The 25211-nt window shown below is 28.1% G+C and overlaps 1 protein-coding gene across 1 annotated transcript in view; it reads right to left on the bottom strand.

Moving 5' to 3' along the window:
- Positions 1-25211, bottom strand: part of LOC100210231 (uncharacterized) — a 232714-nt gene that overhangs the window by 187801 nt on the left and 19702 nt on the right. The window contains exons 7-9 of the mRNA XM_065807935.1: positions 18183-18254; positions 14545-14613; positions 8040-8117 (exon numbers count right to left, since the gene is read on the bottom strand). Coding sequence (XP_065664007.1) covers positions 8040-8117; positions 14545-14613; positions 18183-18254 — 219 coding nt within the window. The remainder of the gene's footprint in view (positions 1-8039; positions 8118-14544; positions 14614-18182; positions 18255-25211) is intronic.

Raw genomic sequence — 25211 nt, 5'->3', positions numbered from 1 at the left:
TACTGTTTTATATCAGATGACATTATACATGATGTAACTTATGTGTACAAAATATTCCAACTAATCATACCAATATTAAAAATAAAATCTGTCCAAATTACATTTATTCACTGATGGTTGCGCAGGACAGTACAAAAATTGTAAAAGCTTTTACAATCTATGTCAACTATAGAGCGAATTTTGCCTTAAAATTGAATGGAACTTTTTTGCCACGTCCCACCGAAAGTCACCATGCGATGGGATTGGTGGTACTGTAAAAAGATTAACAGCACAAGAAAGTTTAAAACGACCGTACAGAAACCAAATTCTCACATCAGAAGCTATGTATGAATTTTGTATTGATAAAATCAAAGTTGTTAACTTCATTTACATAAAGGGATTAGACTTACAATTGCAACGTGAAGAGCAAAAAAAAAGGTACACTGGTGTAACAACTCTACCTGGTACTCGTAGGTTTCATCAATTTATACATCTTGGAGATAACAAGGTTGGGGCAAAGAGGTGTAGTACAGACACTAATTATACAATAATCCACAATCTTAAAAAGAAACAAGACATATCTCAACTTGATACTGTCACTTTAGGTTGTTATGTTGCTGTAGTCTGTGATGATAAGTGGTGGATCGGCATTGTAACTAAAACCAACTTAGAAGAAGTTGATGCTAAAGTTAAGTTTCTTTATCTAAATGGTCCATCAATCTGTTTTAACTGGCCTGAAATAGACGACTACTGTTTTATTCCAAACACCAACATATTGAAAAAACTATCTGTTCCACAAGCTTGCTCTAGTTCTGGTAGAAACTATGTGTTTGAAAATGCTGAAATAGAGGAAGTACAAGTAAAATGGGAGCAATATTGTAAACTATTACAAACACAGTCAAAATAACTTTCATCTTTGATACCTTTACAAATCTTGTATATTTAAGTAACTTTTTAAATTACGATTAACTTTATTTTATTTACAAATATTTTTTGGGAATTTCTTGAAAAAGTAATACATCTTTGAAATTAAAGTTCCGTATGTTTTAGTTGTTTTTCCAGTTAGATTTTTTGTGCCTAGTAAGATTATAAACAGCTGAAAATATTAACAGCAAAAAAATTTTTTTTTTGATGGGGGAGTTTTGAGATATTGGGCCCCGAAGTTGGTTTATAGAAACTAGTTGTTTTATTAATTTTTATGCATGTTCTTTTTATATTTGAGCATTTTAAGTACATTTATTGAATTCAGCATCAAAAAAACATTATATATGTTCATTTTCATGTTTTTGCCATTTTTATTTCTTATTATTTTAAGGAAAATGTTTTTTCATAGTGTTATGAAAACCGGGTCATTTTGGGAAACCAGGTCAGTATTAAAATTGCAGTTTCTTGTCAACCGCTAAACGTTTTTAGCTGAAATTTTGCATGCAATATTTTTTTATAGTTATGAATAATGTGTCAAAATATAACACAAAAGGAAGACACATGGTTCAATGGACTGGGTGATTTGATGTGGAATTGCCCAGGACTTACATTGATAACATAATTGTAATAATTTCTGAAGTAATTTTTCCTGTATAAATATTTGTCAAATAAATTAAAAAAGCAATTTGCTATCTTAATTAACATTTTTGTTGCTTATTGAATAATATACATTTGTTGTTACTTAACCTTCTAATTTACCTTGATTAATAAGTTATTTACTTGTTAGATAAATTCAAACATCTTTATATACTAAGTAAAGAATTATTTAATTACCTTTTGCAAACCCAGAAAAACTGAGTCACAAATATTTTTAAATATTATTGAATTTATTAGCTACTATTAACAAAAAGCAAAATGAAATTTTTTCTTTTAAAAAATATTTAAGCTTAGTATAAAAGTTAAAATATTTAAGCTATATTTATTTAAGCTTTGTAACAAAACTCATGCAATAGTAATAGCTTTACATAATGAAGGTTCTACCAAAAATTGCTATTAAGACTAATGTTGCCTACAAAAAATTAGTTTTTTGTTTCAGCAATTACACAAATCACTTGAAACACCAAAAGTTTTTGCAGGAAGAAAAGATAAATTTATACAGGTACAAAGAAGCAATAGTAAATTCATACTGCACCAGATATTAATGAGGAATGGAATTCTACTACCAAAAGTTAATTTTGATACTTACTGCTCCAAAAATTTAAGAGAAAAATCAAAAGCATCCAGAATTCCCTTTAATAAACTACCAAAATAAATTTAGATTATAATTAAAGATAAAATAGGCTAAAAACTATAAATATCTATAAATAGATAAACAATGTATGGTTTTATATACAGGAATGATAAAATTTGAGATTATAGAAAAGAACAATATCAGCATGTTAATTGAAAATTTGACGAAGAAATGAATAAAAAATATTTTACCAATAGTCAAACATGCAGACGGTTCTGTGATAGTTCCGGATGTTATGCTGCTCACAAAGCAGAAGATATAGTCAATATTGATGGAATTCTTGATATCACAGCATTCTTCAGTATCATGTTCTTTCATCCGGACAAAGTATTGTAGACAATCAATTTATTTAAAGCAAACTTGTGAAAAATTTTACTTTATTAAAAGAACATGCAAAAGTATTAACATACATTGATTAGCCTAAACTCCAAAAAAAAATGAAACCAAACAATCAAGAAAAACTCAAGAAAATACTTGCTATAGTTTGAAGTAAAAATCACTGACATATATAAAGTTGACAGAGATAAGGAAAAACATTATTCCTGATTTGGCAAAAAAGACATCGGTAAATAAAATTTTATTAATTGGAATTGTTCCAAGAATAATATAGAAGTAAGTTACTTGAATTGTGAGCAAATATAGACAAAAGATGGTCTATCAGAGATATCATATAAATTATCCGCTGATTTAAAGGTGCTTAATATAATTCTGGGACTACAAAGCCACAGTAAAATAAAATTTTCCATTTAAACATTTATTATATTATTGTACATCATGCTTATTTTTGATTTGCATGTTAGGTGTAAAAAATTCCCAGTTGTTTTTGTAATAAGAGTTCTGACATGGAAGATTTCTTTTTTGTATCTGGAGAAGTTAGAACTCTTGTGTCAATCAAAGAAAACAATTAAGCCTGGATAGCTGCTGGGAAAAAGGATTCGAAGCTAAACAACTTTAACAACTGCAAAAATTTTCCGTTACTAGTAGATGATTCAACCAGGATTCTAGACATTTCAGCAGCATTTCAGAAATACACAATTTTACTGTAAATTTTTTTAAAACTTTCAGTTAAATTACCATATAAATTAAAACTATTATATTGTATTATGAATATGAGATTGGTAAAGCTATAACATTAAAATAATCTTCTATATTTTAAATTTTTATTCAAACTTGTATATGAATATTATTAGGGCTGTGTCAACATTATCTGGAATGAATTAGCTCACAGCTGGGGAGCTAACAAATCGATTCCTTTTTTGAAAAAATATGGTCTTTTAAAAGCAAATTATCAGAGAGGGGATTTTGAAGGTTAACGTATTATTCCAAAATAAAATCTGACTTATAAATTGTTAAATTAGACATACTTTTTACTTTAAAATGACAGGACCACAGGACAGTGTAAAAGACTACTCAAACTATCCAAAGAACTGAGAGAAAATCTCTCAGATAATCTTCATGGGTTTTGTGATGCGTTGGATGCTCATAATGTGGTATCTCAGTCAACATTTGGAAAGAATTTAGCAAATTGTTTGATACTGATATAAAAAATTTCAAACATTGTTTTTGCGCTTTAAAACTACTGACTAAGTCAACAAAACTTCATATCTTGTTCAGCCATATAACATCATATTGCACAGAGAACGGTGATGCTCTTAGACTCAGCAGTGACCACGCAGAAAAGACTCTTCATTCAAAATATTCAGAGATGTCAAGGTACAGGTTAACCAAAGACTATCATCATGACTCATACAAGAAAAAAACTTATGGGTGTTTTTTTGACATATAATAATGAAAGGATTTAACTGTACAGTGATATATTATAAAACTGTTGAGATTTTATCCGGGCGGAATGTTACAATTTTTTCATATACATTTTTTTAGTTGCCAGACATAATGCTAACAATAGTAAACAGTTTTTCTGGACAATTTTTTCAACCTTAAGTTCGTTCAGTGATACTGTGTATATTTTTATCTGCATATTAACTAAAATATAGTAATTAAAATTTTTTGCAAATAACACATTTTTTAAAGTCAATAAAAATTAATACAATGAAGGTAAAAATAATAAACAATAAAAAATATTGATGACAAGGATGAAGCTAATTTGGTGCTATCAAAGTATCAATTCTTGGCTTTATTTTTGTAAGCAGTATTCTTAAATCAACACATTCAATTATTTTTAATTGGTATCTCTTTTATTTATTTATTTTTTGCTAACTTGAGACTGCACTGAACCCACCATCTCCTAAACATAATAAAGCCAAAGTTGACTCCAGTTATTAAAAAAATTAAGATGTTTTCAAATACTTAAATAACAAATCTTCAACATGTTGAGCCATTTCAGTATTTCTGCTTGGTAATGTATTATTGCTTAAAAAATTTTTTATAATAATATCAGATGCTGGCTTAAGTAGCATAGTGTGCATAGCCTCACTTATAACTTGTAGAATTAGGTAATATTTTCTTGTAGTGCTTGAAAATAAATTTTATTTGACATTGATGTTTGTAAAATGATCTTTTAGTCTAGATGGCTTTATATCTTTATTTGATAAAACTTTTTGACAATTCAGACATATTAGTAAAATATCATTTGTTAGCAACTCATAGTTCAAATATTTAGCACTATATTGTCTATATTTTTTCATCAATTGAGCAATTATTAACTGTAAAAAAATCAAATTTAAATAACCAATATCTATTACTGGCTTAGAAATATTTACTAGAAATAATTTAATACCAATATTCACAAATTAATATATATTTATACATCATCATTTATATAAATATGAAAAAACCTTTTTTTTTTGTACAACTTTTATTTTAATTATATTTTTGTGTAACTTGTATAAATATGAATAATTTAACAACTTCACTTTTTTTTTATTGCTCATTTGGACACATCCTGTTAACACACGGAATTCTATAGAAATTAAGATAAACATACTTTGCCGCAGAGATTAAACAAAAAAAATTGTTTTCTTAACGTTTTTACTTTTGTTTATTTTACATGAATCTTTATCTCCCAGTGTGTAAAGGATATTCTTCTAATCTACAATATATTTAATACAACAGATGAAATATGTTGTAAACAGTTTTTTAAATTATCTAATTTTTAATTCATTTTTATATTTTTACTACTCCCTTGGTTTTAATAATTGCCAAATTCGCACAAGTCTACTACTGGATTGTTCTATTGCAAACCAGGGGGTGTTATTCTCCACTTTAGGAATCACAGGTCTTGATCAATCCTTTAAGAATTAAGCATTATGCATTATGGATTTTCTTTATTTATAGTAATTAATATTATTTAGTTTATTTGCAACAAAGGTTCAAGTTCTTACAGCTTCAATTATACAAAATATTCTTAAAGTGAGCTTTTTTCATTTTATTATGATTTCATTGTTTTGATTTCTTTTGAGTTTTGAACACAGTGATGTTGTGCATTTGTTGTTTTATATTTTGTACTATGTTTTATTTTTTGTGAAATTAAATTTCTATGAAATGGAAAGTTTAGGAAATTGAAATAAAAATGAAAGCCTATGAAACCGAAAGTCTATGAAGTTGAAAGTCTATGAAATTGAAAAAATATTTAGCAATTAAAAAACTGCTTTTAAGACCAAAAAAATTAGTAAAAAACAGATTGAAATAATTTTTTTACTCAACAAAAACATAAAGTAACAAAATCACTTGTGCAAAATTTAATTTACTTGTTAGATAATTTTTATAACCCATTATAAGTTATATTATAAAGCTAAAGTATTATTTATATTTTTTGAATTAAAATTTTACAAACTAATTGGTGCTTGTAATATTTAACATTGGTTTTCTCTTTTTTATTTCTCTTAAAATCATGAAAAACTCAGAGTTCTAGAGATTGACTCCAAAAACTCTGCAAGACACTTCTTGTACAACACATGGCAAAGGTCTCTCATTTATTGATATATCTTTAATATATAAATTTATCTTTTACTTTTTAATTTAACCTTAATTTAATCTTATCATAAAAACATGGAACTAAAAAATAACAGTTTTTAAATAAACTCAAAAGAATGTTTTTTATTGGTTAATTAAGTTAGTGAGATTTGATTGGTCATACTTCTATTTAAGTTAGTTAAGTTAGTTAAGGTTTATTTGAACTTATTTAAACAGAGAAAACTGTATAAATTAAACTTGTTTAACTTTTTTTTTTTTAATTTAATTTAATTTAACAATAAGAGTATAATGATAATACTAGTAATGCTAATTCATTAGAAATCTAAAAAATTAATCTTTTTAAATAAATAATCTAAACTTAAAATGAGATATTTGTAAAATAATTTGAAGGGCCATAATTTTAATTAAATGATATTTGACTTTTTTTTTAAACTCAATTATATTCCCAGCAAGGCTGGGAATATAATTGAGTTTAAAAAGTAACCACTTTAAGTTGGAAGTTACAAGAAAACAAAGAATAGTGTTAAAGAGCAAGGAAACAGTTGACAAAAGACTTGAAAAGTTGAAGGTTGTTTGAGTCAGGAAAACATGAAGATGAGACTTCGAAAAGATTGAAGTGCAAGGAGAAAAAACGTAATAAGAGTAGTTGCAGTAACGTAGTAACGTAGTAACAGCAAAGTTGCATCCTTCTTACGAAGTAAGAAGGATGCAACTTTGCTGAGTAACAAATCAAGAAAAAGAATGAGTTTTGGTTAATGGAACTAGAGCTGATAGCTCGTTTGAGCAATGGCGACAAGATATGACCTAACAAACATTGGGAGAATTCCTCAAGTGTGGCAGATAAAGAAAGTCCAACTACCATTACAATTAATTTTTGGACCTTGTCTATAAAAGAAAGGGTATAATTAGAAGAACCAGCCTAAATATGACAACAGCATTCCATACAGGGATGAATAAGAGATTTGTAGAGGTAGAAAATGGAATCAGGAGCAAGGTAATAATGAGTATGATAATGAAAAGCAACCTTAGCAGATGCTAACTTTGCAATAGATTGTGGTACTCATGAGAGGTCAGTAGTGAATAATAATCCATAAGGACTCAATGATAAAATAGGGGACTCAATGAGAGGGTTGTTATTAATCAATATAGGAATGTCTACAATATTACAGCAGTTGTTTGCAGTAAATAACTTTTTATAGATTTAATAGAGTTGTATTGGGTTAAAATTCACAAGCAACTGCAACCACCAACCTATTACAGAAGAGGAATCAAATTCAAGATCAAGATTAAGATTCAAGCAATCTTAAAATTGTAAGCAATCAAAAAGACAGGAGTATAAAGTTGAGTAGTCAACAAATAAGGCCACTTTTAAATGTTAGATGATCATTAAACATTTATAATCTTCATAACATTTAAAGCCACTTTAAATGTCAAGAAGATCATTAATATAAATTAAAAAACAACACAGGATCAAGGATAGAACCTTGAGGTATCCCATAAGTTCTGAAAATGAAGAAAGGTGTTGACCTTTGAGGATGACTTTAATACTTCAGTTAGAAAGAAGTGATTTAATGATTTCAAAAACTTTTCTGAACACACTATATGAAGTAAGCTTATGAAGAAGACTAGCTTGCCAAACATTTTTGATGAGACCAGCACAGTTTATTGACTTGCACAGTTAAAAACAAAAAACCCTGTTTCTACTCAGTAGATAACAACAACATTATCAATAGGTGTAGCATATTTTTTAAAAAGGACTAATATTGTCAGTAATAATATATATTTTAAAAATGCAGAATAAAATTGATATAAACAGTGTGTGTGTGTGTGTGCGTGCGTGCGTGTGTGTGTGTGTGTGTGATTGTGTGTGTGAATATTTCAATAGATAAATGTTTAGATAATATTTTCTTACATGTATAGTAATTCAGATAAATCAACTCGAGTAATGGCATCAGTGGGAAAGTACTTCATTAAGTTTTCTCCTAAACCACTAACAAATAAAAAAAAAATTTAACTTTATAAAGTCATTTAACTTTATTTACATTTTGTATTTAGATTCATTCATTAGGTTTTTCAAGTTTTTTTTATAAGCTATTATCAATCAATTATTTACAGTGATAACTTTAAAATAATTTTAATCCAATACAAACACTTTAATTGATAGTTTTATACCAATACAAACACTTTAATTGACAGTTTTATACCAATACAAACACTATAGTTAAAAGTTTTATACCAACAGCAACACTTTAATTAACAGTTTTATACCAATACGAACAACTTGATTGACATTTTGACTTTAATTTACTCAACTGTATACATTAATTGACCTTCTTATAACAAACTGTTACTAAAATCAAGCAAAACTTTTTAAACAGTTAATATTTTTATTTGCTGTAAAGTAAATTATTTTTGTAAAAGTATGTACTTTTTTAAAATATATAATATATAAGTTGAAATATTGCATTATTATATTAACTATATAAAAGCTAATAACACTTATATAGTCTATCATCTTCCATAATAACATATTAGTAGTAACATAGTAACATATTAGTAATTTAACTGGTCAATATATGCTTACTCACTATAAACTAAGCTGAGATAAAATATTATCATTTTGAGTGTATAGTATAAATAAACTAAGCAATTAATTTCAAAATAGACAAAATATTTATTAACACTATGAAAGGTTTGATATATTTAATTACACTTTGAAGGGTTTACTTCAAGATACCACATTTAAAAAAATCATCTTCCATAATAACACTTATATAGTCTATCATCTTCCATAATAACACTTATATAGTCCATCATCTCCCATAGATTTTATTTAAATTTTAAATTGACTTTTAAAAAAGACTCTTAATTTCTCCAAAATATTTTTTGCAGGATTAAATTTAGTTGATGTTCAGAAATATTTTCCAACTTTTAAAACAAAGGTATTTTTAGATACAAGGATTTAATTATTTAATATGCAGATTTATTTAATGTGTGGCATGAAAAGAAAAAGAAAAACATAATAAAAACTCAAATGTATATGATATATATTTAAGTGTATACAATGTATTTATACCAATGTATATATCACATCAGTGCCGGTTTTAGCACTACCAGCGCCCTGGGCGAGATTTCTATGACGCCCCTAGCTCAATTTAACCCCATTCAAAAAAAAGGCAAAGGGTAAAACAACCAATTAGTTTTGCCCCTTTATATTCGGCGCCCTGGGCCATCGCCCAACCAGGCCCTACCCTAACGCCGCCACTGTATTGCATCATTCAAATAGTTAGAAATGATCAAGCAGGAGTTAGAACCAATTATTCAAAAAAAATTTGTCGTTTTGGCAGTTTTTTTCAAACAAAAATAGGCAAATCGTTAAGGAGCAACAGACAGATATAAAAGTAACCATTTAGATTGGTTGAGGGAAAAATTATACTATTTAATGGTGCAATTCTATTAATATCTTCTATTAAGTCAATTCCATTAAGATCTTTCGGACAACCAAGTTTATCATATCCCAAAAAATCGGATCAGGCAAAAAAACTAGAAGCATCAGAATTATGTAAGAATAACTCTCACAAAACATTTCAGATGTTGCAAGGGGCAAGTATGACTGCACATTAGCAAAAAAAACATGAGCGTTAGGTATATGACAAAGAAACTTTTTTCAAAATTTTAATTTTCCTGATGTTGCATTTGATGAAATTTTACCAATAGATCACTGTTTTGAGGTTTATTTCATTGGATCACAAAAAAACCTCCCGCACCTAGCACTTCACCACTTTTAACTTTTTTTGATTTTTCACTTGATTTTGTTCCCAGTTCTTACTTCCTTATGCTTGACTTTGATTTTTAAAACTGTAAATATATAATATTGTATAGTTGTTCATATCATTCAAACAATTTTTGTTTATTTGCAGTATTAATTTGCAAGATCTGTTGTTTAGTGCTTCTTTTTGAAAATATGTCCTTTAAAAGTAAAAAGTCAAAATCAGCAGTGGAAGCAGCTGGTGAAATGTGGACACAAAATTTGAAATCAAGCATGAAGCGCCATCCTAATATACCACAGGTAAAACAGGATATGAGCGACAAATTGTGTAAAATGCCTTCCAACAGAAATATCATTGGAAGATTCTTGGGACTCTTTGATGAATTGAAAGGACGACATGATCGACTAACAAAAATATCCGAGGAATTGATGAATCTTTGGCAGAAGTTTAATTTTCCTGTTCTTTCCAAACAACAAGTGTCTGCTAATGTTGACAAACTTATCACATCATTTGAAAAACACAGAAAGCGACCAAATGCAGTATTTGAAGAAAATCTTGCTTATCTGTTCGATATAACAAAACCAGATGAAAATTGGCTTTGTAGTGAGGACAAACAACTGTACAAAGTAAAAATTGAATCAGATGGCAGGGTAGGATATACAACTATGAAAGTGGCTCCTATGTCAACAATCCATCCATCAAAAAGGGCCAAAAGCACATCAGAACCCTCGACAAACCAAGCAGTTATCTCCGTACCACTTTCCTGCAATAGTGAGGATTCTGAGAAAGGAAGCAGCAGTGGTGACTCGGAGGCAGTTCCAGGAGAACCTCCCAGAAAGCGTGCAACACGTCAGTCAACTAAGTCTGCTGCTAAACTAGTGTCTAGTCACTCTTTGTCAACCAGAAAAACGTCACAGGTGCTTCAAAGTCTGGCTAAGGATGGAGTTAGTGTCCCAACACCATCACAATCTGGAGTCTGGCGCCGAACAATCAGAGATGCAGAACAAATTAAGAACCGCCTCATGGAACTGATCTCTGAAGAGAAATTTTCTTTGCATTTTGATGGTAAGAAAATTGACAAGACTGAGTACCAAGTTGTGTGCTTGAAAAATGACAAAAGAACATTAAAACTTGGCATTTTGGTTTGTGACAGTGGATCCTCTGCAAACATATATAAAGCACTACAGGACCTACTTGATGATTACAATGCATGGAACAGTATTCAGATGATCATCTCTGACACAACAGCTGTAAATACTGGTGGCAAGAATGGAGTTGTAGCCACGCTTCAGAAAATATTTCGAGACAAGGGATTGGATGAACCTCAATAAATCGGCTGCCAACACCACATTCTTGATTTTGTTCTACGATGTGTTGGATTTCTTTTTTCCTATACAGTCACAGTCGCCTAACATTAACTACAAATTTATTAATGAGATTATGGAGCATTATGATGATTTAAAAAATGCCTACAAAGGCACAGCAGTGGTGGCAGAGTATGAGAACCTTGGCTGGAGAGATGACTTTAAATTTCTTTTTCAGCTTTGTGAAGCATACAAGTTTTAAAAAAATGAGGAAAAATGGCCTCGTATCAAATGGCACAAGTTGCCATCACTGCACAGTGCCAGGTGGAACTCAAGAGGCATTTTTGCGCTTATTGCATTTTTCATTCTTCCAAACTGGCAAGAACAGCTGAGGATAACTTGCGATTTCGTTGCAACTCCATGGTCGCGGGCCTGGTTTTCAAACCAGCACTATGCAGAGGCGGCTTATGAAGACCTGCTGTCAGCAATATCCTAACTTAAGTGTTCCAAAGCTGTGAAATGCTTCTCTACCCACTGGAAGAAGAAACCATCAGTGTTTGATGTGCCTCGATCCAACATAGTAGCTGAGAGAGCAGTAAAGTTGATGGAGGACATTCGTTCTTCTTGCAGAACAAACAAATATTTTAACTGTAAATTTATTAATACTAATACACAAATCTGAAAGATTATTAACATCACTACAAATGCTGTAGGACAGTGTAGATACTCATTCTCATGTATTTCCCATGTGTAAATAAAGCTGACATATTGTATCTCATGTGTATATAAAGCTGACATATGTGTATATAAAGCTGACATATTATAATTAATAGTCTTTGGGCCGCTATGTGTTGTATGCTTAAATATGAAACTGACTTAGGTGCGATAAGTTTTTTCAAGGTATGGTGAAATCAATGTCATTTCTGTGATTTATAGGCAAAAGTTCATCATTTTGAACCCCAGGCTAATTGATTTAAAAATTATCATATGCCTAATGAGCATTGTTTTTGCTTACATGCAAAAACAAAGTTAATTTTAAAAAACTTTATTTTTACGAAAAAAGGAAATCATTCTTTATACAGTTGAAGAAGTATGACAATTAATCTTGAATTCCAATTTTAACAAGTAACCATCAATTTCAAAATAAAAGACAAGGAACTATTATTCAAATTACTAAGAGATTTGGAAATATAAAATGGCTTTAAGACCAAATGCTATCTCTAATTCCAATATCATTGTGCAAGTACCATTCAAAATTTATTCAAAAATACACTCAGATGTATTATACGATTAAAAAAAGTGATTTTTTACCACATGCAATAACTTAATATTAATGAAATAAGTGCAGAGATAATAAGTGCAGAGATAATAAGTGCAGAGATAATAATGCAGAGATAATAAGTACAGAGATAATAAGTGCAGAGATAATAATGCAGAGATAATATTTAGCTATAGTTTTGATGACAGCTTCTGCTACTCATTTTATAAACAAAAATTTAATATTGCTGGCCATCATTCTGATTTAAATTTATTTGCTTACAACTTATACCACTCCATTTGAGCTTAGAAGATGATACAATCTTATGGAACAATTATTCTTCTCAACCTATGCTGTTTTCTAGACCATTAAAAGTTGAATACATAAAGGAACTCAAGGAGCACATTTTAAAAGAAAAACATGATAATGACGAACAAATAAATAACTTTGATTACCCTTACCAATTCTTTGTCTAATAATAAAAAATTCAAAAAATCTTTTAAAAAAAAGTAAAGCAAATTGCATGTTGGGCATAATAAGGAAATATTTTGTTTAATATGATGCAGAACTGTAAAAATCTTTCTTTTATTCAACCACTTATCCTGTTTGATATACCAGTATGGGTTCTTTATCAAAAACAAGATGTTGCTATTTTAGAAAGAGTACAGCATCATTCAACTAAATTAACACCTTCAATCAGTAAAGTATGTTATAAAGATTGACTTAGTTGTCCTAGAATTGCCTCACTTGTTAAAAGAAGATAATTTAATGCACTTATTAAAAGAAGACAACATAATGTAACTGTATAAAATTTTTAAAGGTTATGATAAAGTTAAATTTAAAGAAAATATTAATTTAATTGTACTCTTGATCATTACTTAAAATATTTGAATAATTTTCAATACATAATTACAGAGAAAAATTTTTACTAAATTTAGCTACAAATTACTGAAATGAACTGCCATCAAATGTTGTTAAAGCTACTAATATAAACTTATTTAAAGCAATACTTGATCAAATCAATAGGAGTCAAATTATCACATGAATCAGCAGTCATAGTTTGCTTAAAACCACACTCACTGATAGCAAAACCAATCACAGCATAAACTAATACTAAAACATTATTTATGATGTTAATTGATGGCATTATTTTAAATAAATTAACTGGAACCAAATAAAATCAAGTTTTTCCAAAATGTAGACTCTTAATTATATTATTGAAGTACAGGAATTTCAAAATACAGAACCATTAAATGCAAACCTAATACTTTACAGCACAACTTTAGTCCACTATATGCTTAGATACAATTTTTTGAATGCACATGTCACATAGATATGATTTCATATTTCACATATCATGCAGATATGATTTGTGTAAATAGCAAATGTTGGGTACTAATAACAAAATATTTTGTTATTTAAACAAAAAAATTGAATTACAAAAATGGTTTATTGAAAACTTATACCTTCACTTGGATAAACTGAAAGTAGAAAGTTTATAGTTATATATTTTATATAAGAATATATAATATTTAACTATTTATCAATATTATATCTTTATCATATAAAATTTAGTTACAATATGCTAAATACATAAATATAAATTATAAGAAATAAAAATCATTTGTTATTTTGTGTCTAAATAAAAGTTTTTTATTTATGTCCAAAAATCAGGTCTCAGAAAACATAGTGTCATCACTTCTACATTTATAATACCAATTATTTTTAATTAGACTTCTGAGGTAGCGTTTCAACAATAAGTTTAAATAGTTAGAATGTTTGTATTGGTTTATTTCTAATCCCTCTATTGTTTATTTTCAAATATACTTTAGTTTTTTGTTCTTTACCTTAAAATTTTAGATATAACAACTTTGCAATGCTTAAAGCACTGAGCATTCCATAGGTTTAGATATAGAAAACCTATTGAGTACTTAGTGAAAGAAATCTGAAAAAAGACTTTAAATGAAGATGTTAAATATATATACTTATTACAAAACTGATGTTTGACTTGACAAGCAACAAAAAAAATAGATAAATATTATTTAAATTAAAATATTAATTAAAGCATTTAAGATGTAAACTTACAGGTACTTCAGCTTGGGTAAATCAAAGAAGCCTCTTGGAAACTTGTATATTTTGTTTTTGATAAGATTTCTAAATTTAAAATTTGAACAATTTTTCAAATTTATGTTTTCATCCCTAGTGTTACTTACCCATCACACAGGTATCTTGTAATTTTCTTTTCACCCATTATACATAACAATTTTAAAATTACCCAGGTAATTTTACACTTAAATAAATTTCTAAAGATTATTTTTGTAATTCAAACTTTTTTGTTGTGAATTTTAAAAAACGCTTTATAATATAAATCCACCTTTAAGGCATTTGATTCCAGCTTTGTTTTTAACTGTTACATAACTAAGTGTATATTGTAAAATAACTAAAATTGAGATTTTCAGAGTGTAACAAAATTATGATGCATTTAAAATTCAGCATACTTTATTATCATCTATTTATTAATAACATTATTGTTTAATGTATAATTATTTAAACACAGTTATTATTTAACATATAGTTACTGTTGTCATAATCATTTTATCTGTTTGTCTAATTTTATTATTCTATCTTATCATATTAATATCATCATTATATTTAACAGAATTTAATTCTCAAACAAAAACATATGTTTAGGAATATTTTATGTTTAGAAAACAGAAGATAGTGTAAAGTACAAGATTTGTTAAGTATTTTTGAAAGCATTCGGAACAAAAAGCCTTATCTATCACCAACAAAACACTAGATTCAAGCTAAATTTTGCCACAAAAAAAATTAGTAATTAAAAAACCAAAGTATCAATGTTTTTTTTAAGAAAGGAATAGAATCTGACAGAGAAGTGATGAGCAAGTAGGCTGCGGTTGATGACCAGTTTTAACCAAATTGCAAATATATAGTTTAGTAAATATAGTTTAGTAGAGCAACTAAATCAGATTTACACTTACCAAAAAGTTTTAAAAAATGTCAGGGAAAAATTTATAACAAAATATGGTAGAACTGTCACTATTATTGAGCAAGACATTTGAAAGAAACTGTTTAATTCTTCAGAGTGTCTCCAGTCAAGAGTGATGACAATTTTTAACCTAAAAATATTGAGTTCTTTGGGAAGAAATGAATGCTATAAACATTTTATGAAGTTTACAAAGAAGTTTAAGTTGCAATGATCATCTTGAGCAAAAATTTGATGTTTCTGAGAAAAATATTGATTAATAAACTTAGCAATGCTTTATTCTCTCATTGTGATGACTGTGGAATATTTATGCAAAGAAAATGCTAATCAATGACATGCACATCTCTTTTAATTACTAAGTTGATTTTGAATTCAAGGTTTACACATGCAGTATATCATATATTAAAGTTTAAAGAAAAAATCTTTATTAGAATAGTAATTATTATATTGTAATAGTTAGAATAATTTGCTTAATTTATTTAAGAGGCGGAAGCTTAAAGCTATAAGAAGCAATAAAGATTATTTGATTGATTGGATTTAAAATTTTGAAGAAAGAGTTAAAGAGGATTTAAAATTTAAAGAAAGCCATGCAAGGTCTCAAAGTTTTGGAAAACTTTTTAAAATCTCATTAACAATTAAACCAACATTCAAAAGAAGTCAGAAGATTCTTCAGAGCTTTTAGTGAAATCAGAAGATTCTTCAGAGCTTTTAGTGGAACCAGAAAGAATGGAAGCTATAGAAGTAGGAAATAGGTCAGGCAATGATACCTTTTTATGCAATAGTTCTACAAAAAGCTTATTTGAGAAATGTAGTTTAAAAATAAGTTGAAATAAAAAACAAAACTTTCTGAACTTATTCTTGTACAAATTTGTTTTTATTTTGTCTAAAATGACTAAATTCTTCCCATACTTTCATGTTTTTGCAACAATACTGAAAAAAAAATAAAGTTGTAATAATTTTTTAAAATAATACCCAGATAAATTAAATATTACCCTATACCCAGGTAAATTTCTTTTGTTGCGTAAAGCAATACTTAATTAAAATATTTATTTGTTGTTTATATTCTTAAATATCAGACATGTTGTTTATATTTCAGGATGATCCTGATGATCTTGACCTAGGTCATCATAATCATCCTGCTACTATTAGTATGCAATTTAGTACAAATCTCTACATAACTATGAGCTACTCTCTATGAATGTACTTACTTTTTAAGACAAAGTCTAGAAAAATTTAGCTCTGACTGAACATAAAAAACTAAATTGTTTCTATTTTTTACAAATATTCCTGAGCTTTGTGGATAAGATTTAATGGATGTAAAGTAACTTTTCATTTATTAACTTTTTTGAAATTCATCAGACCAGACCTGTTTTTTATCAGAATAAATTAAATATGACTGTTTCTGATCTCACTGAATACATTGAATTACTTTTTAGTATAAATGATGATGCTAGTTCTAAAGCTCAAAACTTTTGTCTTTCTCAACTCTTACCCAAATAACCCAAACCACTTTCCTTTGCTCCATGACTTTTGTCTCGAATCCATATTGTGTGTGATGGTATAGACCATGCTATAATCTCACTAAAAAACTTATCTTGTGTTTCTTCTATTTCAGATTTAAATTTGACTGAAATTTTCTTAATAATTTCTTTAAGATGGTTATAGTGCTGATGCCTTTTAACACCAATAAAAATTGTATCTCTTATGCAATATCCTGGCGTTAGGCAGGAATGGAATCTTTTATTACATTTTTTCTTTTTTAAGTCAATCCTCACTCAACTCCAACCTCCTTCCTGCATCACTTAACCGCAACCTCTTTCTTGCATCTTAAGCAATTACTAATTATAACTACTTTTTTAAAATTGTTTACAAAAAAAAAAAGCTTTACTTAAGAACAAAATATTTACATCATTGCAAGAAATTGATGCAAAAAGTCAGATAGATAATCTGCAAATCTATTGTGTGTTAGATGTGAGCAGTAAACTGAGATCTATTACTTTTGACACATAAAAGGCTTTCAATAACGTCTGACATGATCCAAACAGTGTTATTAAAAAAAAATTTAAATTATTAAATGGCTTCTTTCTTATTATAGAATACTGTCTTTGATAAAAAATACTTTCCATCATTTCCAGTAACAGGGTACTAAAGATTTCCATCCTTGATCCTGTCTAGTTTTTTGTCTATAATAATAACAATATTTTTCACAGTTTTAACTTTAAAGTGGCTCAATTTGCTGGTGATACTATATATATATACTCCAGTCTCAACAAAAGGTCATGACTTTTTGATAACTTATAACAGGCAGCCAATCTTGAATGTTATCTCTCTTTTGCGACAAATTGAGTTATTTTCTGGTAATCATCATGGCAATTGATATTCTTTAATTTAATAGTTTACTTTTATTTGAACTTTAAAGGAAAAAATGTTATAAGTCATAATATATAAATATAACTAATAAACATTTTTATTGAGCTATAAATAGCATCATTTGTGTGATTTTTATTTAAGTATCACCATTGTAATGCACACAATAACAGCTTTATCACTTAAGTTCTCCAACATCTTTTCATTTATTGATTCATTCACTTTTGAATATTTTTTTGTTCTGACCATTACAAATATATTAAGTCACTACACAGTATATGTTTATAAACAATTTTTAATTAATAATAATAATAAAAATAAAGATTATAAAATTTGTTTAAATAAAACTTACATTTCTACAAGACTTTTTGGCAAACGTGTGTAATTATGAAAAAATACTTGAATTTCATTGCCATACAAATCACTATAAAAACCATTTAAGTATTACAAGTTTTTAATAATATAACTTTATAAATAACAAAAGTTTAAAAGTCGTAAAGACATATTTTTTAAATGTATATATGTTGTTTTTTTTATGAACTTTTAACATCAAAATATCTTACAAGACCTTTCAAAAATTCTTCCAACACTTTATTATTTATTTAAATTTATAAAAATTAAACTTATATATAATACGTATAAACAAAAAAATAAAATTTAAAAGTAAAGTCAAAAGTCAAAGCTTAATAATCAAAATACCAAATATTTTTATCATAGTTAGAAATAACATAAATATTATAATGCTGATTAATCAAATATACAAAGTTAGAAATTTATACAACATGATTATCATAATGCTGAATAAAGTCTACATTTTAAAAGTTAAAATTTACATTTGGGTGTTCCTAAAAAAAAAAACTTCTTAAGTTTTTACAGTCCCTAAGGTCCAAATAGACTATAAATACCAATAATATGTTGTTTATTTTTGTGTAACAGTGATATCTGTAAAACTTCATTTTTTTTTTAAAAAAAGAAAAGCATTTTTTAAGACACCGCGGATTTTAGGAACTCTCTGAAAAATATTGTTTAAAAAATAAAATACTTTTAAAGCTACATCTTATTTTTTTTTATAATTAAACGTACCAAGTATAGTAAAGTCTGTTTTAAAACCTTTTTGGTGACCAGCACAAGGTTTTGTTTCATGTTGCCTGACTTGCAGCCTCCAATAAAGTCTTTGATCAGCCAAACATTACTTTTAGCACAGTTCTTGACGCATTCAATTTGCTTTAAAACCATTATAAATATATTAGATGTCTTACTGACATCTCTCATGATCCACCTTTTTTCTCCGACAGGAATCTCAGCTACCTTGAACAGGATTCAACTCTAGGAACCTACAAGCTCAGCAAGTTTGACTTAACAATGATTTAAAGACAGCTAAGTCCTATATGGTGGGCAAGGCAAACTTCTTTGATGTCAAATTGTTCACAATAAAAGACTTTGAGAATCAGGGCCCATAACATATAGAAATATGGCTAGGGTCAGTATGTATAAAGCATTTGCCATAAACCTTAATAATAATTTATTAATATTAAGTCAGTTTATTATTATCAGATCATTAGAGTAGATATGCAACTTTTTTATCAGTTTTAATTGTATACATTGAAAAAAAATTTGAAATAGTAAAACAACCATATTTTAAGTTTACATATTACTTATTCCACCAAATCAAATTCATGAACGATTGTTAAAAGCATATAAGGACTCTTCACCATCAAGTAGAACAGTAGAAAGATGGGTTGCTGAATTTAAGCATGGTCATTTAAGTCTTGAAGTTGATCCACATGAAAGAAGTCCAAAGAGTGTATCAATACCAGAAATTGTGGGAAAAATACAAAATTTGTTTTTGAAATATTGTTGATTAACCAAAAGAGACTTAGTAGAAGCTCTAGGCATCTCATTAGGTAGTGTGAACAATATTTTGTCTGAAGTTTTGGGTTTCAAAAAGCTGTGTGCACAAAAGGTGCTGCATTCGCTAACGATGGAATAAAAACACATTTGAATGCAATTTTCTCAGCATTATTTGGAGCATTTTAAAAAGAATTTTTTTCATCATTTCATCACTATGGATGAGACTTGGGTCTATCAACATGATCCTGAATCAAAAAATAGAGGCGAGGTGTGAACCGGGTACTTTAACTTCAAAGCAAGTTAGGGTATAGAAATCAGCCAAGTATGTGTTAGCATCAGTTTTTTGGGATGCAAAAGGAATTTTGTTTGTAGATTACCTTCAAACTTGTAAAACAATAAACTAAGATTATTACTGTAGCCTTCTGTACCAGTTGGAACTAGCTGGATGTAAAAATTTGTGAGAAAAAACCTGGTCTACAGAAAATCATTTATCTTATTTAAGTGCGTTGTCTTGATAATAAATTATCATTTATTATCAAGACAACGCACCATCTTACACAGCTCAAAAAATCATTAATTCGTTAATGCTGCAATCAAATTGTTGCAACATAAATGAAGCCAAATCTGGTGAATAGGGTGGCTATTTGCCAGATTTGGCTCTGTCTGACCTCTGGCTGTTCTCACATCTAAAAAAGTTTATGCATGGAAAATAATTTTCATTAAAGGATGAGGTAATAGCAGCTTAACAGTCTCCTGGATTCTCACTTCAGGGAGTCCATAAATTAAAAGATCACTAAAATCATTAAAAGAACAAGTGTATTGAAGTTCAGGGAGATTATATTGAATAATAAGCTGTATTTCAAACAATAAAATTGTGTTTTTCTTATCAATTGGCAATACTTATCGAACATCCTGGTATTGTTTGTGCATTTTAAACCTAAATGACATACCAACTAACATGCAACATTTTTTTTGTTTTTTTCGTTGTAATTTCTTAACTTAATATGCTTACTCAGCATCATTCAATTATGAGTAAAAAGCAAGATAAAGCAAACCAAATAGAAAAAAAAAAAAGTTTTATGATAATACTAATATTAATAATACATCATTAAAAAAGTAAAAATAGACAAATGTCTGTTTTTACTTTTTTCACTGTTGCTTTAGTAATATTAGCATCATATTATTTTATTAATAATATTTTCATTCATGATTTCATTCAACTTTAGCAAATGCTAATTTTGCAATGGATTGGTTTCAATGAGAGGTTATTAGTGAAAATTAATCCAAGAAAATGAAAAGAGAAGGATAAATGTTTTTTTTAAATTTATTCTTCAGTATATACAATACAGGTCTGAAAACTTCATGTTCAAACTTCAAAAGTTCAAGCTCCACTGTTGCAGAACTGCATGTGCTGATAAAAAGTATTCATTTTCCAAAAATTATTTATTATTAGAGGTATAAAAACCACGGTTTTGGAGATAAAACTGCAATTTGAAAATATTTTTTTCCAGAGTAGGAGTGGGAGCCAAACAACTTTTTAAAAAAACTACATAACACTTGACTATTTAATTACTAATAAAAACTTGATGAGTAGTGTATCCATTTAAATATATTTTGTCTATTTGTCTATTTTGCCTATTTGTTTTCCCTTTAGATTTTATATTAAATGAAGAAGTCATCACCAAAAAATTAACTCAATCAGCTCACAAAGTAGATAATAAATAATTAGGTAATAACTGCCAATTCCATTCCAAAATTAATAGAGACGAATAGTCCTTTTTCAAAGTTATTTGCATTCAAAAAAATAAAAAAGAAGTTACAAAAAAATAAAATAATTACAAAAAAGTTACAAAAAAGAAGTATAATATTATGATAAAGAAAGTTTCTCTGCAAAAAAAAACTTTGTCTGCAATGCCCAGAGAAAGCTAATTATTCTACAAACTCCCACCTCTGATTAAAAAAATGTCTTGAAACTATAGGCTGTAGCTAAAGGTATATATAAAATAAATTGAGGATTATATAACAGTGAACAAAATGAGACCATAAATGAGTTTCTAGGATTAAAAAAAACATTAATTTTACAAAATTATCAATTTTCCAAAGTCTGTCTGGCAAACTTTAGCTGATACCTGTTTGGCAGCAATGAACTTGTCAATCAGCTTTTAAATCATCACTTACAAAATAGTAGCTTATTTCACAAGGCTACAATCCTGTTTGCAAGGAAGCTATATCTTACTAGTTTATTTGTGAATTAACTTGACAATATTGATTTAGAGCCTATAACATTCCATGCAGGTTCTTGTGCTGACAAGGAAGTGATTGGGCATTGCAATGATACTAATTGAACCCCTTGACTGTTATAAAATAATGTAACAAGTCCTTTCTTTTCCTTCTATGTTCTAAAGATTATAGATTAAGACAAGTAGAGATTTTATTATCTAAATTGCTTGTTGCTGGTATAAGTTTGTTTTTTCTTTTCTGCAAAGCTTCTAAAGCCTTAATGTCAATTTTTCGAAAAAAGATTCTAAACAGATGCACAATATTTTAAATGAGGTCAAATATAGGTTGTATACAGTCTTACAAAAATAGTTTCTGCCCAAGTCTTAAATGTTCATTTAAGCATGCCTAGAATTATATTGACAATTTGTTTATGTGTCTCATGTGGAAACTACATTATAATTTATTGATAAAATTACACCAAAGTTTGGAACAGTTTTTTGTCATTTTAAGATTAAAAACAGCTCCAATATAGTCTTTTGTAATAAAATAGCAATTATAGAGATTTTTGCTAGATTTTTCAAAGAATTTCATAACTCTGCATTTTTTTATATTGAAGGACATATCCCATAACTTTGACCATTTAATAATATAGATATATTATCAGGTCATTTTTAACTGATAGTATATCTATATTATTTTTAATAATAGCAATAAGCTGGCTATCATCCACTAAAAAGCTTACAAAAATCTCTGGTATATCATTTATATATATGAAAAACAATAGTGGACTGAAGAATGATCCTTGTGGTACGCCACCCATTACTTCTGCCCAATTAGAAAATGCCTCATACAATACAAATATATATATATATATATACATATATATATATATATATATATATATATATATATATATATATATATATATATATATATATATATATATATATATATAATATAATATAATATAATATAATATAATATAATATAATATAATATAATATAATATCATATAATATAATATAATATCATATAATATAATATCATATAATATAATACAATAATCTGCAATGAAAAAAAATTAAATTTCTCATGAAGTCTTTCTAGCAGACTTTAGCAGATGCCTGTTTGGCGACAATGAATTTGTTATATTAATTCTTGAACTTATTGGCGCTTCTTGAATCAATAACTTGATTTGGAAACTTATTCCATAAGAATACAATCTTGTTTGTAGAGAAGTAACATCTAGCTTGGTTTCTTGTGAACAGTCTTAATTTAGAGCCTGTAACATTACTTACAGGTCTTTGTGCTAAAAGGAAATGTGGTATGGCATTGATATGAAATCAATTTACTTCATTAAACCCCTTGAATGCTTTAAAGTATTGTATCATGTCCCCTTATTACCTTCTTTGTTCTAGAGTTTGTAAATTGAGATAAGTTAGACGGGCTTTGTAATCTAAATTTCTTATTGCTGGAACAAGTTTAGTTGCTCTTTTCTGGACGGCTTCTAGAGCCCTTATGTCTCTTTTTTGAAAAAGATTCCAAACAGATGCACAGTATTCCAAATGAGGTCGAACAAAGGTTGTAATCAATTTAACAAAAATAGGCCCGTCCAAGATTTGAATGTTTCCTTAAGCATACCTAGGATTATATTTGCTTTATTTATTGCATGTCTGATGTGGTAACTCCATTTTAATTGTTAAAAATTACAAATTTATTGTTAAAAATGAACCAAGATTTTGCTCAATTTTTGTTGTTTCAAGGTTAAAATCAGCTCCAATATTGTCTTTCATAGTGAAGTAACAGTTATCTAGATTTTTGCTTGGTTTTTCACCAAATTTCATAACTTTACATTTCTCAATATTGAAGGACATCTCCCATAACTTGGACCAGTCTATGAGGGCGTCAAGGTCATTTTGAACTGATATGATATCCATATTGTTTTTGATCATAGCAATGAGCTGGCTATCATCTGCAAAAAGCTTACAAAAGTTTTTGACTATTTCTGGCATGTCATTTTTTTATATCAAAAACAGTAGTGGCACAATAACCGATCCTTGTGGTACCCCGCTCTTTATTTTTGCCCAGTCAGAATACACATCACCCAAGGCTACTTGCTGTCGTCTACTTTTTAAAAAATCAGAAATCCAAGCAATCAATTTTACACCAAACCCATAGCTATTAAGTTTTAGATTCAGTAGTTCGTGGCTTACTCTATCAAATGCTTTGGAAAAGTCCAGTAAGATTAGGACAGTCATAAAATTATGGTTTAGTGCCTCTGTAATTGTATCTAACACCTCTAAGATGTTTGTGGCACAAGATTTAGCAGCACTAACAAATCCATGCTGGTGAATAGATAGTAGTTTGAGTTTAGTAAAGATGCTCCGTTGTGTATTCTCTTACTAATCTCTCCATGATCTTACTTGCAATTGAAGTCAATGAGATTGGACGGTAATTTATTGGTTTTAGTTTACATCCTTTCTTGATGATGTAAACTGAAACCAATAAAGATGGGTGAGATATTTGCATCTTTCCATAGTGAGAGAACAATACCTGTTTTAAAAGATTTGATAAATATGTAAGATAATGGAAAACTCAGGTTCTTATAACATTTTGAAAAAACAAAAGGATGTAACTGGTCTACTCCAGGCAGTTTCGATTTGTCTAAGCTGCACAGTAGAGGGGATACCCGAGTATTACTAAATAGAGTTTTACTGTCAACATAAGATATAGTATGAGTTTTTGGTTTGAAATCTGGCATTAATGTTCTGTTATGGGTCTGAATAAAGGCTTTTTGGAACTTTTGGTTTAAACAATATATATATATATATATATATATATATATATATATATATATATATATATATATATATATATATATATATATATATATATATATATATATATATATACATTTGTATATATATTTGTGCCTATTTATATATACAGTGACGTGCAAAGGTTTCTGACCAATATCATTTTGTATTCTACTTTATATGAAGAAATAACTAATGGTTTTAAATCACTATATAATGTTAGTATGAAATACAGGAAACAAAATATCATAATAAATGAATATTGTTAATATTTGTGACCAAATTTATTATTATAATTTTTACATTTATGCATGGAAAAATTTCTGGGCACCCAATATACATTGAAGCAGAAGGGTGTTCAAAAGTGAATTTACAAATAATAACTTGTTAAATTTTTACATTTAGTTCATAGAAGGTTGTGAAAGTATAAACATGACTCAGCATACACAAATCTAAATTCTTGAAGGATTCATAAAATTTTCAAAAGAAGGAAA

The sequence above is a fragment of the Hydra vulgaris genome, chromosome 10, assembly GCF_038396675.1.
Source record: "Hydra vulgaris chromosome 10, alternate assembly HydraT2T_AEP".
Classification (NCBI taxonomy): domain Eukaryota; kingdom Metazoa; phylum Cnidaria; class Hydrozoa; order Anthoathecata; family Hydridae; genus Hydra; species Hydra vulgaris.
Note: the sequence above shows the minus strand (reverse complement) of the source record. Positions and strands in the feature narration are given on the sequence as shown.